This window comes from Pyxicephalus adspersus, chromosome 4 (genome assembly GCF_032062135.1).
Source record: "Pyxicephalus adspersus chromosome 4, UCB_Pads_2.0, whole genome shotgun sequence".
Lineage (NCBI taxonomy): Eukaryota > Metazoa > Chordata > Amphibia > Anura > Pyxicephalidae > Pyxicephalus > Pyxicephalus adspersus.
The window spans coordinates 82,933,461-82,952,378 of NC_092861.1; the positions used below are offsets into that span (position 1 = coordinate 82,933,461).

Here is an 18,918-nt window from a genome sequence, read left to right on the forward strand (position 1 = left end):
TATCTATTGTGTGTACAATATCTACGAACGATCGTGTCGTTAACTCTATGTGCAGGATCGGTGCTATACGATCGTTCATATATATCGTGCATGAACGTTCGTCGTTCGTTTTCCAACGATAATAATTGGAAGTGTGTATGTAGCTTTACTGTGCTTCTTTTTTAGGCTTCTGAAAGCAAAGCAAACACCCAGGAATTCTGGAAGGTGAGGTCAGCACTGGTCCTGTATAAACTAGGACACATAAGTGTAATGCTGAAGGCAGACAGGTTTGTAGTCCCCCCTGGCTGGGAACCATGACTCCACATATAAAGTAGAAGACTAAGCATAGCCACCTAGGGACAGAAACCTACTTGTACGATAACCAATAAAACAAATGGGAACAAATCTAAAATATGGTATTTTGCACTACACTGAGTTTTTGTTTTTGATACACTTTAAATGAAAGGCTAATGCATCAAATTAGCCTATTTCTAATTAATGTATTAAAACCCTTTTCTTGCATACAGCAAAGCTCCTGTACTTCTTACCGTGGAGGGGGGAAAAAAAAGGGCAAAGAACTGGCTGCAGACTCCTTATAAACTAAGATGACTGTAACTGCATATTAGCAATTCATTCTGCTAATTGCCTAACCACACATTTATTATAACATAGTGGTTCTTCCAGTGACATAAAGTTAACAAGGAAAGGAGAGTTTGCCTGGAAACCTGATTAAGATTATGGCACACCCCATTAAACTTTAAGTCTACGGTTAGAAGTAGAAGTCATTAATGTGTTTAATGTCTACAAGTATTGAGCACAGCAGAGAGTGATCAGTGCTTAATAATGATGCAAGTGCAAAGCCTTAATGGTATAATGTAGCCATGGCCAAATGCTCTAGAAGACTTGAAAAACACATACGCAATGTGTGTTTGGAGAACCCCAATAAATCTTGAATAGCGATATTACTTTAGAAATGGCTAGCTGATCAGTGTTTTTTTTTCTAACTTGAAGGAGCTTCCTGAAGATACAAGTGTTACTACAATGCTCACTACCACACCATGCTTACATCATGGTGGCATTAATTTTAAATGGCACCTATTTGTATTAAAGCAATGTAGAGTGTTTTGTCAGGAAATATACTTCAGAAGTGTGCTGGAAGCCCAAAGGCACTGCACAATTGTAAATAAGACCATATATCTGATTTGTGTGATAGGTTATAATTATAGATCTGTATACATTTTATTCAGTGACACAGTATGGAAGCTAGAGTATTTCAGAAGTAGATGGTAATGGGAGAGATTTACATTTTTCTAACATGGATTTCCAGATATGTAACCTTATTCAAAACAATTCAAGACATTTAGATAAAAACATATCATCCTACATGGGAATTCTACCTTCTTTACCATAATAAAATAAAGAAATGTATTTTTCTTCTTTGTTTAAATATACCTGTGCTTTTTTTTTTTTTTTAATTTCTATGGCTGTACAAGTAGATCATTTACCCTTTGACTGTTCCAGCGTCATCTTGGCATTTATTGAATTGCCACTACTTCCTTAACCACTCTGACTGAACATTTTCACTTTTTATTTATAAATATAATCTCCCAATCATATCTCCCATTTATATTTAGGATAGTTATATCTAATATTTGGACAAGAATGAAAGCTTTAGTTTTGAATGAAGCTAACCCTTAAAATATTTAAATTTTGCATAGAAATCATTTAGCCATAGAAACAAATGTAGTTGTGAATGAAATGGCATTAGGTACTTATCACATAGTTGATTGCTGCTAGTGTTGGATTCTCTGATTCTAGCGGTTATAAAATAGCCAGCTATATGAATAAACAGCAGTGTCATCATGGGTTGGTCTTACCTTTGTACAGTCAGCACCAACTCTTTTTCCCTCTGTTTCTGGCACTCTGTCTGGGCTTCCTTTTCTCTAAATTGTGTCCTTGAATCATTCGCTAGTTTTTCAAGACACTTCATGTTCTCCCGCAGTTGCCTGTTTTCCTCTTCTAATAAATGAAGCTTTAAACAAAAACAATATTCATTTAAACCCTGCTCATAAAATGACATTTACAGAAAATAAGGTCATGAAACTTTCCAAAACATACCGGATATATTGAACAATGCCGTCTGCAAACAAAGTGTATATACCGCTCAGAGAAACCTATGAATTACTACTTTTCATTTCCCGACATGCTTCTGAAGGGTGACAGGTGGAGTGAGATTGATTGCTATTGGCAGCTTAAACACTTTCCTTTTGTGGCACCTTTTACACAGCTCCCAGCTAGTACAGCTTCTCATGTTACCACAGTGCCTTGGGAACACTTATACAAGGTCACTTAAACAAAACTTCATTATTATTATCATTACTATTATTAAACAGGATTTATATAGCGCCAACATATTAAGCAGCTCTGTACATTAAATAGGGGTTGCAAATGACAGACTAATACAGACAGCGATACAGGAGGAGAGGACCCTGCCCCGAAAAGCTTACAATCTAGAGAATTTCACACACAATAGGATGGGAGATATGTAGTGGTGGGAAGTAGTGATGGTTTTAAAAAAAGACAGAAGAAGATGGGTAGGCAAGTTTGAATTAACGGGTTTTGAGCACTCTTTTAGATGAACAGAAAGTAGGAGCAAGCTGAATAGGACGAGGAAGACCATTCCAGAGAGTTGGGGCAGCTCTAGTCTTGTATCCGTGCGTGTGATGAGGTTATGAGTGAGGAAGTCATTAGTAGGTCATTGGAGGAGCGGAGAGAGCGGCAGGGGGAGTATTTTTTTTACCAGGTCAGAAATGTAAGTGGGACAATAACTGTGTAGGGATTTGAAGGCAAAGCACAGGAGCTTAAATTTGATTCTAAGGTGAAATGGAAGCCAGTGTAGAGATCTGCAGCGGAAGAGGAGCGGTGGGAAACTTCATTTTAATGCTTTAAAGCTTAGAACAATAGTGCACACTTTTAGATTCTATAAGCAGACCCACAATAAAACCCAAGTAAAAACAAATAGCAAGGAAATAGAAGAAAGTGATGTTGCCCCACATAACTAATAAACTGCTTTCTATCAACTATACAAAAATTGGAATTTTATAGGCGTAATTCTAAAAAAAGTGGTGATCAGTTCAGCTATTACACATTTTTGTTGCTTTTTTGTTTTGATTGCCACTTTAATTATGTGCAAGATTTATAAACGAGCAATCTTACTTGAAAGGAGTAACTTATTGCCCTATAATACATGGCGGCAAAAGTGGTCATCAGGATGTTTGAAACAAACACATCTGAACTCTATTTTGGCCTATGGAGTTCACCAAAACTTTAAAGTGGGCAGTGATAAGGTTGTTAGTCATCTTTGAAACAATGTAAGGCATAATTTGTGCATAAATAAAGCTATTTTTTTGGAGAACAGCCCCACTTTTATACATAGGCCCCATGTTGAGCTATATTATACATAGGCCCCAGAGCATATGGTAAATCGCCAATTGGGAGCTATTGAAATTTACCCTTTCGCTCTGCCTTTGTACATCCTCGAGTGTAGGAAGGTCGGCTACATATTTTTCCAGAGTTTCAATCCGCCTTTGCTTCTCCCGATTAATCTCATTCTCCTTTTGACATTTCTTTCTTAGACTGTTTATGTATTTGTCTCTGGTTTTTATCTAGAGCAATAGATAAAAAATGAAATTTTAAGATTAAAGGACATCATTTAAAACAATAAAAATAAACACAGACTCTTCAATATAGCAAGTATGAAATAACTGCATTAACATGTGTTCCAAAATATATACATGAGCAAAGCAAAAATAAACTTGAAGTACATTGTTACAATACATGAACATTTTCACGAAGCTGGTCTCTGTGATTACACAGCAAGCATGCAAAAAAACATGTTCATCCTTCCAAAATAAATTAAAAAAGCTCCTTCCTGCAGGGAGCTGGCAGCCCTTCCTCTGATGCCCTGATATCTAAGCTGTGTATCTCCTCCCTCCCCACCCCCCGGGCTACAGAACATCTCTTCTCATCTACAACATATTATTATATTGATATTGTAGTTATGTTTTGTGAAAAAATTGGCTCAGTATTTTATTGGCTACTCTGCTGCAGAGCTGGAAGCCATTTCCATAGCTTGTACTTTTAAGGGTTAATAAGATATACCAATAAATAAGCCTAAACTAGCAATGTAAAGCAGGTTCAGATACATAGCTGTAAATTTAAGTATGAAAGGATAATTTCAATGGCTCCACTTGGTGTCCCCGGATGACTTGTTTTGGGTGTAGAATGGAATGCATTTGAATTGGCCACTTATATACATTTTTTTTAAAAATACAACTGAACATCACAAGGAACACAGAAGAAACTTGTAAAACAAAAGACCTGCATTAGTATATTCACAAGGAACCTGTTGATTATGGTAATAGAAGCTACATTCTGCCCAAGTCTCATCTTTATACCATTATAGTACAATGGCATCTGCAGCAAAAGAAAGATTCCTGATTTGGTATAAAAGTCATCTTTTCCCTGGGATAATCAACAGTATTCATCGGCATGCTCAGAATTCTATAGAAGAACAGCAGTAAGAGTTCCTTTAATCAAGATCTCAGTTCAAAGCTACCAATTTATAAGAGCAGCCAAGGTACCTGTTGTCAATTATTCCCAGAGAAACGGCCTTATCGATTTTACTTCCACTATGTACTGCAAAAACAGAGAGCATCAGCGGGGACATAAAAGAAAATTCTCTTGTATCAGAGGGTAGCTGACCCCTGAACTTAACGATAAGCCACCAAGCTTAAGTTAACCATCACTGAGAGACAATACAGGGATTCATATGTTTGATACAGCAATGGTTATAAAGCAAGGGGCAATGCATCTATGGCTGTGGGTAGGTAATAGCTGCCAGCAGAACCTTTTTTTCACAAATCTGTTAAATGGAATAACACTTGATTTTGGAAGGAGGCATCAAAATGCATGATTTGCCAAAAAGTTTGCTGCAAACTACCAGCTTATTGTTTTACAAGGCTGGAAATGGAATGTTTGCATGGATGGGGATACCAGAGAACCAATCTGGAACCAAGCCAGAATTTGCATACAGCACAAGCTCAAATATCAGTTGTATGTTAATTAAATACTTGGTATGTTGACAGGTTCATTTTCAATCAACTACCATGAGAGTTCTTACCTGCCAGAAAACTGGCTTTTATAGCTTAACAGGATCAGCTTCAACGGCATAGGCCCAATGCGTATTTCAGCAATGAAACTGCTATGGAGGCATACAAATGCTTTTTCAACAATAATAAAAGAATGACTATACCTTTTCTTCCAGTTTCCTCAGGTCATCAGTAGATTTAGTTGAACCCTGTTTTGCAACCTCACACAGATGTGCTGGGCCTGTTTCAGTAGAGAACTTTTCCTCCAATTCTCCTCTAAGGAAAGGGTTTGATCGGTCCAGAACCAGATTCTGCAGAGGTTTGCAGCTTTCACACGTGGAGCTCTTAAAAAGATTAACAATAAGGAATTATAAACCGCCATTAAATGGAACCAATTCTTCTTGTAACATGGCAGAGCCCCTTTTCTCATTGTCACTGTAAAAGGCAGGATTCTATTTATCAGGTTGTATGTTAGGACTGGTGCAGCCGTCTTTTATATCAGGTACATGGGCACATATATAAATTTTACTGTATTTTCCAGGGTGGAAACAAATGCTTTACAAGGAATCAAAAATGTCATTTGCTACACATTTTAAAGAACAGTAAGCAGAGACACAAGTGGTCAGATTAAACCAAAAAAGGGTTTACTAAGCAAATTAGCAAATTACATTATATCAGATGTAATAAATATAACTACTGTACGGCTTTTTAATACATTTTGTCAGTTTATTGCAAAATATGAATTATGGAAAAAAGCAAACCTAAATACAGATCTGCCTGATAAACACGAGCAGATTATTCACCTTGACCCCATGGATGTAGCTGTCTTCTCCATTCATCACTGGACTTTTGGCTGACTGATGAGTACGTAGCTCACCGCCTCTGATGGCTTGCTGCAGATGGGAGATCTGCTGTCTCTGTCTAAAAGCACACAATGAATTTACAACATAAGTCTTTCATATCCAAAATACCAAACCGTACATCACAAATTCTACTAATCTGCTTGTACTGCTGAAGTCATGTGGCTGTGCTACTAAACCCTCACACGAACCCCCCCCAACAAAAATTTCCACGACCTTCACCCAAGAACCCAGGCATCGTTTCATAAATTTAACTTTTATTTAATAAATTGAGCTTCCATCTATACAAACCATTATCGACAGCAAGAATTTGGCCTTGTGCAGATTGTGTCATTTTGACAACAGTTTGGGATGCGCCTGAGTTCATTCAAAATTAACTTGCAGTTCAACATAGCAATGGAAAACAGAGATTTGTATCTTTTTAGTACAGCAATTTGTGTGTTTGAAGAAATGCAATGCAAGGAGGATAGAGAGGTCAAATGAAAGATGATTTGCTTTAAATAAAAACACATTTTAACAGAAATACAATAGTTAACTTTCAATATATAACACATTCTAATAAGCAATGTTGGTTGCTCATTACAAAGTAAGAAACTAAATTATATGCCTCCAATTTTCAGCAATCAGCAAACACTACATTAGTTAAACCTTTCCAAGTCTGAGTGTATGAACATACTGCCATCTAGTGGTACATCGCTGGTAATAAAGTCCTAGGAATATTGCTTAGGAAATGGTAATAGAGGTGAAAATTACCTAAGATATGTTAATGTGCCAAAAACAACCATTTACAGTATATGGTATGCCTGTTTAAGGCAAAAGAAGAAGAATACGTAGAAAGAATGATTCCAGTTCTGCCTAATGGACCCCTGAGATGTAATCTGCAGTAACTAAAGCACTGGAATCCCAGGGGTAAGATTGTGGTGCAGGTACCGCTTCCTTACAACCCTGAACTATTTTCTCAGCAGAGCAGTACAGGCATTGGAGAGGCTGGCATGGGGTCTGCTGCCAGGAGCCACACATGGATGCCTATTCCAATCACAGACTTTTTTCATTATTTGCTTTTAGGCAAAGGTAAATGCATGGCAAGAACATTTTTAAAAAATGGTAGTGTTACTAAGCCTAATATTTATACAAGTCGGCAATTGTCTGTGCACAGCATGTGAAAGAAAAAGCTGATATTAACAAGTGATTGGTGGGAAGGGCTGGCAGAGTGCTGTACATAACCTCCTAAAAACAGGAAGTTGGGGTAATGTTCAAAATGTTCACATGAATAAAAGATCAATAAATAAAAGGCAGGCCCGGGACAATTTAGGTGGTGGGGAAAGGGATCAGATAGTGTTAGATGTTAATCATTCAGGAAATAAGTCAGGCTCCATCTAACCTGAACAATAAAGTTTACTTATTTGCCATCTTCTGGCCAGTTGCATATACCACAGAAAGGGTTTGTTATAGCTATTTGATAAGAGGAAACAAAAGTTGGCAAAAATGTTATCATCTAATAACTGCTCTCTGCTTATGCTGCATTCTTACCACTTACATTAATCTAAGGTCTACATGACCTGCTCCATCAAGGTAATGAAAAGACGAGAGGGAGGTTTGAGTAGTCCCATACCATTTTTATTGTGCTGATACAGAACATTAGGTAGAAGCTGTCACTAAAACAGAGAGAGTGTGTTCCTGGCAAAACCACCAGTGAAATTAAAAATCCTAAAAATACTGCTGCCTCCACACCTGAGGACAGGTAACCTGCAATATATTCCATGCTTGTCAATGTATAATACACTTCCATTGCTGAACACAGCTTTTATTGTGAATGCACAGTAAGAAATGTGTGGACACCTCATCAACACCTATAATATGCTTCCCTATGTCAAACATTAGTTATTAGGTGTACAAAATTAAATATAAAGCGGCTAGAAATCAAATAATCCTCACACAATGTGCCCTGCCATTTCCTCTAATCCCACTGACCTGCAGCACCCAACAAAGGAATGCTTTGTAACAACTGCATTTCTTAGTTAATATTGGGACACACAAATATAGCTCAACATTTATTCTAATGCACAGCTGCTGTGAGCTGCTAATCCATATCTTAACCATAGAGGATGACAGTTGTTTCTGATAAAGAAAACATGAGCACACAGTAAATGTTTCCAGTATGACCTACAGTGACCACAATGTCTATTGTCATTGCAACAAAACAAGGGTTACACATTGGAAGCTCCTTTGTTAATGTGAACCTATGAGGGGAAAAAAACTTTTTTCTTAATAGCTAAATGGACTTTAGGCTTGATACTGTATAATGGAGGTACATCCCAATATTAATCACTGGAGGTTTTCATAAGGAATGATGGAAAACACTGATTTATAGGTCTTTCTGTAATGTAATATTTCCAAATATATGTTTTAAATGACCTAGATTGTATTTAATTCTCTTTTTGTTCATTATTTTCTTCCCTATACTTTCACCTGGTGATCCAGACAGCAGCACTTTCTGTCCAAGGGTTTCAGCGTTCACTTACTGTACTATGTGGAGGAGAACATGGCCACCCATGGTGTGGTTTTACAAACACCTACAGTACACAGCCCTCCCCATTACATGATGGGAGGTTTACACCTAGTATAGCTTGGAAAGCTCATAACTTTGTTGCAGGCACATGAAATTACAATGGAACCTGCGGGTATCATTCTCTACATTAAGAGTATCAACCTGGCCTGAAAAGCAAACTAGTAGAAATATAGTCCATATACCTAGATTGGACCTCAATATACTTTAAAATGTTGTAGATAATGTTAATGAAAAGTAATTAGTGTAGTAATAGTGTAACAGGCCATGAGCCACAGCACAAGTTCTTTGTAATTGGCAATAATTAGAGGGATGTACTATTGGGTGTAAGACAGCACATTTTCACATCTGTGTTTACATGGCCTTCAGGCCATATCAGGCTGGGACAAAGATTGTAGTACCAAAAATATCTTTACTGTGATTTGTAGAATATGTCTTATAAGTAAGCTTCTTTTATCACGTAGAAAGGAAGTATGGGGGCTGTCAGTGCTGATTACTTCCAAAAGCAGTAGTTTCCCGCTGTCATGCTAATTTATTGGTTTTATTATACTCAGTCACATATCAAGAATGAAATTGCAACATGCAATGACTTTCCAGACCTGCATTTTTTGAGGATGAAGAACCAGAATGTACTGGATCAGTATAAAAGCCAGGCAACTAGCATTTGCTAGCAAAGCCAGCCTGTGGTTTTCTTTCTAGAGTTTCAAATGATAAAATTCTTTGTTTGCTTGTGGTTGCTGCTGCATTTCAGGATAACCTCCAGGGACTTCAAAGCTGACAGTGGGGTTCGTCATGTCCAATGTACACCACCATCTTCTTAAAGGTGTTTGTTTTAAGCAGTTCAATAATTTAGTTTCATATTGGTTAAAGTTAAATTGGAACTTTAAAAGAAACTTAAGCAGGTGAGCAGCTAACATTAAAACGTGCATACAAATTTGTCAGCAAACCTATATACGACTGCCAGCTCAATCATGTAAAATTCATATTTGGAGTGGTTATGTTGCATGTACTACATAAAAAAGAATACAGTAGGCTGCTCAGATTTTAACTGAGCCGCTAAGGTGCAAAGCACTAAGCAGCAGCTGTTTCCTGTGTTCGGGGAGCTTTTAGGAAAAAGCCCTCTTTGTTACCAAGCCTTAAAAAGCTCTTCCAGTACAACTTGGCCTGTGGCTTGGGATTCAGTGCTAAAAACTCTCATGAGACTGGTTTTATTTACAAGGGGTTTAGATCACATGTCTAGATATTTGGCATAATTCACTTCAGTATGCAACCATTCTCCAAATAAATACTGCACAGCTTTCCAACACAAACACTAAACATGAGATTTGTGCCTATTCCTGATCTGAATATTAGTCGTCAACATGCTTTACTTTAAAGCTACTTGTAGTCATCTATAAAGCAAGTTGCAGGCATCTACATCACTACTTTAAATGACTGTACTGCACAATAATTGACCGACGTGGGGAATACACCCTCCATGACTCCAGCTAATTCTAAACAGACAGTACCAGCAATGTACAGCAGATTCCAGAGCCGAAATAAGTAGTCTGATGCATTTTGGTTACGGTTGTTAAAACCCAAGTTTTGGTTTGAACACCATTTAGCTACTGGGGATTGTAAAGCCTAACCTATACTTACAAATAGGGCTTCTAGGGCTCCCACCCAACTGGTTCCAAATGGGCTACTTCTTAAGGGCTGGTATTGTATACCTGATGTCATTATATTTGTAGGTGGCCATATGAGGTGTTAAGGGAGTGCTGGCAGCTGGAGTAACCATAAACAAGCATTTCATTTTTGCAGTGTGAGGATAGCTCCACTGCAAAGATTGAAGTTCAACCTCAAAACACAGTCCAGTCAGGTCACCTCATACCCTTAGCTTGCCATATGAACTAGACTGTTTTATTTAGGAGGCATTTTGAGGTGTTTGAGTCCAACCTGGAAATCTGATCCTTCCATAATGCCTGCCAGAACCCTTCTACATTGGGATAGGAAAGATCCTTCCCTGAAAGCAGCCATAGGTATGAAGTTTACAGGCATAAGCATAGCAACTTGGGCCTCCCACAAAATGTCATCCTGTAAGCTTATCATCAACAGACTGAGCACTGCAGGCCCACACAGCCACCTCACAGCTCGTGAGGCAATTATCTATTTTGAATAGTTTATGTGTCCTTCTATTTATTACCTAAGTGATTTCTCAGGAAGTTTTATTTGAAAATGTGTCATCTGAAAGATTTCAGAAGCATACTGAAATGAACATGCTAAAAATACAAGCACTAAGATGATATATCTGCATTGTGGCTTTCATATTGTATGATGCCAAGTGTTTGAGATGTGCTTTCAACATCTCCTTTCCAGGGCTCAGATCCAAGGCCATCAGTTATTGAAAATTCAGTCCTGCCAAGGGGCAAACTCTTCTTTTTTTTACTGCCCTTGTCTGCCTAATACACATAACAGACTTGTTTTTATATTTCCAAATATAAGAGGGAACAAAAATACATCACAACCAAACAGGTGGGGACCCCATGATGGAAAATGGCCATTCTTAGGCAAGGTATTCAATTATTTATTTAAAGTTTTAGTTTTTACTACATATTGCTTTGTGATATATGTATAGCGCATGCATAAGGCTTTTTGGGAAACTTCATGACATATATGTGTCTCCATGTTATCTGCTAGGTCAGCTTCCATTGTAAGAAAAAGTATATGGGGTTCATTTATTTGCAAAAGGAATGAGATGTATTACCAACAATCAAACATCATACAAGCATCTAAGTGGATATTGTAGAAGCATCCCATCCCATTTTTTCACTGGTTCTTCCCTTTTGTATGTTTTAATGTTTCCTCTAATTTTCAGGGGAATTGGGATCCACAGACACTTCTCTCTGTTAAATAACAGACACATATTAGAGGTGGTCCATACCTTTCAATTACAATTTCCTTCTGTCGAAGTAATCCTTCTTTGATTTTCACCAGGGACTCCCACTTTGAGGCATCCTGACTTACAGGCACTCCAGTAAACGCTAATCGAGAGGAATTATTCCCAACCTGTACAACAAAAATTGTATGATTAGCATCTTTACAAGAACTAAAATGAAAAAAAAACAATCCAAAATGTAACAAATAACCAAACCAACTACTCTACATCTAGATGTCGTAATGACCTTATGCAGGAAAAAGGTATTCTATATAACCAGCTTGTGTAAAAAAAGGAATCGGGTGACAGAATGAAGGTATAAGGGGAACTGCACGTATATTTTTTTATATTGCCATTAGCTGTCATTTAAAAAGCATACTATTCACTGATCAAGCCAATATTGCATACATACTTATATGCGCAGATATAATTAAACAAGAACAATATGTATAACAATCACACAAGAAAGGTACTCATAATAAATAAAACTTTTTAGGGGATTGAATTCAAATATTCCAAAAGGAAACCGTCTTAAATAAGTAATAGTGAAGGTGCTGAGAAATAAGAATGGCTATTGTCCAATGTCTGGGAAGCAACTTTTATTACGGTAAAGGAAATCTAAACTCCCCATGTTATCCCACTGTAAGAAAAAAATACACGTGTGTGTGTGTGAATTGGAGGGGACAAACATTTTAATTTTGTCCTCAGACTAGGAGAAGAGGGGATAACCTCCAATGAGAGTACCTGTTTTGTGATAATTCTCCAAGAGGTGAATTCTGTTAAACTTCCAAGAAGTAAAGGAGAATCTTACAAGCAGAATATGGAGAACAAAAAAAAAAAATAAATAAATAAAAAGGTTATTAACCCCTCCTTTCCACAAAAAAATCACTTAGATTGATCTTTTTTGTGGCTTTCATATTTTTAGAAAGGCACAGAGAATTCTGAACTGAAATAATATAACTAGATTAGAGGATATGTTCCATTCTGTTAATTAGATTTTATTTATAGAAATAACCTTGCCAAATATTTAGTAGATGACAAGTTTCAAAATAGTGCAATACACAGGGATCAAGAGTGATAACAGAATGATGGATTTCCAGTGCTGGCCTAGATGTGTACTTTTAAAATTCAAGAAGAATTCCATTAAGACCTAAACATGCACACACAGTCACTTGTCTTTACGAGGCTGATCAAGCACTCAAATTATTTTTCCATGGTTTGTGTCCAAGTATTTTTCTTTTGTCTTTGCAGAAAAACTATGCGGGTCAGTGGCCCATAAATACCATTGTAATAAGACGCCTTGGAACAACTCCTTTAAAAGGCTAGTGATAAATACCTTCAGCTGTTTTGTTAATATTGGTCCTCGTTGATGGTAGCACAATGTGATGACTAATGCTATGCACAATTTTCTTACCCCTTTTTGTCTTAAAGGAATAAATAAACAAGATAAATACATGGCTCTAACTTTTAAATGTTAAGGGATTAGTTGTCATTTGTTATCCTTCTCACTTTATTTTTACTTTTTTAAGTATTAATTACCTGGGTCAGCATAATGGGCCAGGTAAACTAGCAGTGGATTTAAGGTCTCTTTAGAACAGAGAAGTAACATAGAGAAAGAAGACAGTTGCCATAAGAGGGGTCTTTTAACTAACCTTTCATTGATAATCTTGTGTGTAAAACAAGATGATCAATGGGTAAAAATAAATAAATAAATCACAATCTTTCAAGTCCAGTTCTAATGTGAGGGAGCCCATTGCAGGCATTGCACAGGGTCAGAAGGGACATTTTGACCTAAGCTAGCTAGAGACTAAGCTAGGGCACGCTTTGTGTTTTGACACTTTTCATGGCCAGCAATAAATTTTAGCTTTTTTGAGACATCAGACATAGGCTAGCCTATCATCCCCAAGTTTCAATAAATATTCGGTTCCTATGGCCCTGTTGCAGCTTCACCAGTTCTTCATTGCTCAGGGAGGCAAACAACATAGTCTGGAGTTGAAATTTAAGTGACAATAGCCTTATTACCCCTAATATGAAATACCTCCAATCAAAACTTACCCATCCAATTAAAGAAAAAAATACTATGTAAATCAGCAGAAAAGGAAGGCATTGCTGGAAGCTTCTACTCAATTCACACATTACCTACTGGGATCAGAGGCAACAAAACAAACTCTGCATAATTGCCATGAAACATACATGCAGTATTCAAGCAAAGGAATGGCTTCTTCATGCTTTTCACTTTGGTTTATTGTTTTGTGACAGAGTATCAGTGAAAAGTTGAGTGTTGAGATTGTATATTAAACTCCATTTTCTAAACAAGGTGCCATACAAGTCCACATGGATATTATTGATTTGATGAAGCCAGTTGGATGGAAATGTCTGTTGTCTCCACTTCCACTTGAGCTTTAGGACAAATATATTCCGAATCATAAACCAATGTTTACTAAAGGCTGCAAAGCACTTTTTACAGCATGCTGGACTAAAACCACAGAGAACTCCAAGGTCATTTGCTGATGCCAAAGAGAAATCATGGGTGATAGAAGGTGAGAATATCTGTCTCTAGGACAGGCGATAGGTCTCATTGGAGTATTTATATTAAAAGACCTTACAAACCTTTAACTAGAATATCACTCTCTAAAAGTGGGTAACAGAAAGCGTTTTCATTTTTCTTTCATTCTTCTGTGTGATATCACTACATAGTAGTACAAAATGTAATAATGATTATTGTACAGAATATAAAGGCATATGGATAGATGTTCCTTGGATTTTTCCATGATGCCATGTTATTTGTAATCTTTTATTTCAAATATATTATTGATTTTCAAAGGGTTTTACTGCAAATAGGGGGAAATGTAGGGGAGTCACAAGAAAAAGAAATTTTAACAAGCAAAGAGTTGAACTTTTACAATTTCTAACTTTAATTTCTCTTTATCACAATAAACTCCTCAAAAACCGGGGAAACCGCTACGAGGATAACAAACCTATGTAGAGGTAAGACATGAGTATGGTTGCTATTGCTTGAATTGTTTGCCAGTTTAGAAATTCTAGATGATAAAATATTAAAATGGAAAGTTGATCATCTAAATTCAGATTTAAAACCCAAATCAAGTAGATAAACTAATACTTATGCTGTTCTTATGATGGCTTACTCATAGGAATTAATGAGCTGACATGAACATACATCCAAGAAAATCTGACAGGGACCATCTTGGAGAAAAGGCTACTAAATTGGGGCTGAAGGTAAGAATTAACCCAGGAGGGTAAAACTAGGAGGGGAGGGGGATTTATAAAAAGACAAACCTGTTCTTTAAGCATATGTAAAATATATATTACATGGACTGGTGTTCAAACTTAAATGAATGCCTAATTAAATCCAAAACTAAACACTGCTAATTCTTAAAGGAATCATGTTAATTAGTTTACATTTTTTAGTAGAGGTGCTGAGAACAGTAAAATTCCTACTTGGATCGAACCTGGTCAGATCTGTTCAGAAATTGGAGCAGATTCAGAACTTCCATGTGAGAATTGGTATTTGTTAAATGAGCAGTACTAAATCTGTCAATATCAAGATAAGCCCAAGACCTGAATAGTCAGAAACAACTCCAATCAGAACTATCCAACACCCACTAATGAGAAGTATTACCTGGAAAAAAAACCTATTGTGTACCTATGCACCTATCCACATAACCAGTACCTCTTGCACATTTTAGTTTCTTGGTTCCTTGGTCTTACAATTGCTCATCACCTAATACTAAGCGAACTACATGCCTTCTCATGTAGACTGCTTCCACTATAAAAGGGGTGCAATGGGAAATGTTGCCTGGTATCGATTGTTCTCATGTTAGGTGTTAAAATGCTCACATCTGATTGACCCATTTGGCTGAAATCAGAGATGACAGAACATGAGTTGTAGTGCAATGCACTAGCACTTTTGGCCCAAACAGGTATTGTCTCCTTGCAATTAGACGTTGTCTTGTTTATTTCTAGGTTTAGTCGTGCTTTCATTTTGGACTATACTAATGTATGAATGTATAGCAACAAAGCAATAGCCACATGCTTCCACCTATAGAAAAATTCTGTATTATCAACAGATAAACAAAGGCCTCCGCTATGTTTAGAAACACTTGTGTGTACAAGTGGTCATATTATCAGCCCATTACCGCAAACACTCTTTATTCAAACATTCACATGTGAACGTCTCTTCAGTTTAAAATCTTCTTTCAGATTACAACAGATGTTTGTGAGAATAAGCTTTTGGCAGCAGTCCTTTTGCAGTGAAGAAGACCAGACATTTAAGAATTCCTAACACACCATATGGTTCAGACATTATGTTATCCATAACATAAAGAAGGCTGGGCCTGTTTTATAGCCACAGCTTGTTAGCAGAGTACTAATAAAAACCATGACATCATAACACAAACAAACAAAAAAGACATCCAATGGAGAAGACACAAAAGTGCCTACAAATCAAAGGGTATTTATTAAAGTTGAGCTCTAGGCACAAAGCTAAATATAAAACTGAAATATGTGAAAAATTGTTTTATCTTACAAAAGAGCTGGAATTCAATTCAGTCAATAATATAATCTTTGCACCCCTAACAAACATGGTTTTATAATAATACTTGTGCACTTCACTGACCTATCCACATGACAAATGACAGCGGAGGCAGCCAGGAGAGCATTTCATTGCATAGAATATGTCATTCTTTAACAATCACATTGTAAACTTTTGTAATCAACCCTCTCTAAAGTTTCTTCAGTTTGAGCGATTTGAATTTTGATTTACCGAGTACAAAAATATTCAATTTTGTTCTCATTTATTTTATTGTTGTTGTTTATTAAGTTGTTGTTTCACTAGATCATAAACTGCCAGATCTCCAACAATATTGTATTTATATTTTTTTAAAGAGCAGAGATTTCCTTTGAAACAACCTCTTCTGAATACCACACTTGTTCCGTGTTTGTGTTATGGTAGGCTCAGGAACACAGATGTCGGGATGTGCGAGTGATGTCTGAAGATCTTTAGCTGTCAGGGGATTTTGTCAACTGTTAAAGGATTGTATGGTTTGTCCTTGCACTGATCCAAGACACCTACTCCTAGGGCGACTTGTAATGGTGCTAAATTTCTTTCATTTGTAAGTTATCTCAGAGGTAAAAGTCAAGTCTATAAAAATCCTTTGCAGCTACTTCCAGTCTAAAAAGCTTTACCTTAATCCCCAGTTATTTTTTTGTTAAATTGACCCTCATGCAGATCAACAAAATGTTATTCAAAATGTTCTTTTATTATATGGCAAGGGGTATCATACCTAAAATTACTGCCACCTTTCAAGTTCAAATCTCTAATAGGACCAAATGCTTTATCTATAGCTTCTTTGTTTAAACTATTCAACATATATAGATTTATATACACAGATGTCCAGCAGACATTGCAACCACCATATCTCTTAAAAAAAAATAAACACACACTACAATTACTACTCCTGGGCACCAGGCCAACAGGTGTCCATGAATGGTAACGGGCACCAAATGCCTAGGCAACTTCTAGGCATCTGCAAATGCTTGTGAAGGTGATTGCTTTGAGTTGGAAGAATGTTTTATCCCCAAATTCCACATGGAATTACCCAATTTTTGTAAACAGTTGGAGCAATTTATTACTCTTGGACACTGCAAGTATTGTCAGAGATACCACGCAGCAGTGCTGCCAAGGAGGAGATCCACGGTGCTATGGAGTTAGGTGTGGAGTATACCGATAAATGTGTACAGTGATGGAGCCTAAAAGTGGGACTTAACCTTATTATAAATTTAAATCTTAAGTTTTACCCTGGCAAGTTATCAATATTTAAGATATTTTACCAACTGGCTGAACACTTAAGAACAAGCCCTTACTGAACTCTGTAGCTGAGGGCATTGTGAAGCAATCCAACCACAGCTCACAGCACCACCAAGCCAGCAGTCTAGCAGATCACCCTATTTTTACAATTAACTACATCTCTTCAGCTTTAACCAACTATTCAATTTAACTCTAACAATAACAAAACCATTACCTGCTCCAATATGCTATAATATTATCTGATTGTACGTTACCAATGGGAAAACCAAAAACTAGTTACAGCTTCAGCAATCTCCCTTTAAACATTATCTATCATTAGGCTGTTTTCCTTTGGAAAAATCCCCCCCGCCTTAACACTGTCTCTTTCAGATGAGCTGGTTTTCCATTACCAAATGTGATAAGTGAAAAGAAAAAAATGTATGTGGGATAAAGCTGCCAAAGATACGTCGTCAAAAGTTCTAACAGATTAACAGTGCAGAAATGTATCTGCAAAGCCATCTTCTGTTTTTATTTTACAACTTATGTTCAGACTAAGTGAATAGAAGCAAATCTTGGTATGAACGTTACAAATCTGGGAGGAGACCAATTTATTTCCTTTAAAGGGAATGTAATGAGATGTTCGAGATTTTCATACTAAAAATATATATATGCCCCGTGTGTCTCACAAAGCAAGGATAGACTTTTCCACTCACTTTCATCTGTACAATACAGTAATATGTGATATGGCAATGTCACCAACTTTTGTAGTCAATCAAGTATTGTATTATCTCTGAATTCAAACCTAATTTGTCCTCAGTGTACAGAATGCTACAGAAGTAAGGCAGTGAATGTTGTAGAGAAGAGAAGGTAGAGAACTAGCAGAATTCTTCACGTTAGAATCAGGTCCCAGTCCCCGGAAGGTTGACCGTTCTAATATTTATGTTATTTGACTTGAACAATGGCTGGCAAATCACGGAGGGCATTTACTATGGCAGAAAGTCAGGTGAATTCTATTTCTCCATCACCTTTGTAACTGGCACAAAATAAAGTTCACAATTTAATTTGTACCCACTAACAATGGTAGATTCCAACCAACCTGAATGTTATCGTTGTTATTCAATATGTGAAGAAGCATGTACTGAGAGGACACAGAACATTCACCCAAACACATTTTGGCACACACATCAACACCACATCTTTTATAGCACCTTAGAGCTCGGGTCAGTGGATCAGCAGGATGTCACCTATTGGGTTGCAAGCAGCGTTCATTGTGCTCAGGCCTCCTAATGACACAAAGCTCCACCTGTAACACCCTGCACAACATTTACTTGCCGCTACCAATGCGGACACTGTGGGCCAGCGCTTCTCAACCTTTTAAACATGGGAGAACCCTGAACATGGCTACCCTTGGGGGAACCTTACTAAAGTGTAAAAAGAGATAAACAGGCCCCTTTCATACTTTAAAATAATGAGCAGTTTCCTAAATAGCCTAGTGCATGACTGCAAGTTCAAATAGGGTACTTTATACATGGGGTATATGATGAAATTCTTGCACTAATCACTATGTGACCTTGGAAAGACCTTCATTCATTGAGATCAGTACAATCTTTCATCCAAGAAAAGCACACAGAAATAAGGTGCAG

At 37.0% G+C, this 18,918-nt stretch overlaps 1 protein-coding gene across 5 annotated transcripts in view; it reads right to left on the reverse strand.

Moving 5' to 3' along the window:
- Window positions 1–18,918, reverse strand: part of CEP85L (centrosomal protein 85 like) — a 99,940-nt gene that overhangs the window by 12,548 nt on the left and 68,474 nt on the right. For all 5 annotated transcript variants that reach the window (XM_072408813.1, XM_072408815.1, XM_072408814.1 and 2 more), the window contains 5 exons: window positions 11,476–11,600; window positions 5,933–6,050; window positions 5,294–5,473; window positions 3,492–3,644; window positions 1,857–2,011 (listed from right to left, as the gene is read on the reverse strand). In XM_072408813.1, the coding sequence (XP_072264914.1) occupies window positions 1,857–2,011; window positions 3,492–3,644; window positions 5,294–5,473; window positions 5,933–6,050; window positions 11,476–11,600 (731 nt within the window). The remainder of the gene's footprint in view (window positions 1–1,856; window positions 2,012–3,491; window positions 3,645–5,293; window positions 5,474–5,932; window positions 6,051–11,475; window positions 11,601–18,918) is intronic.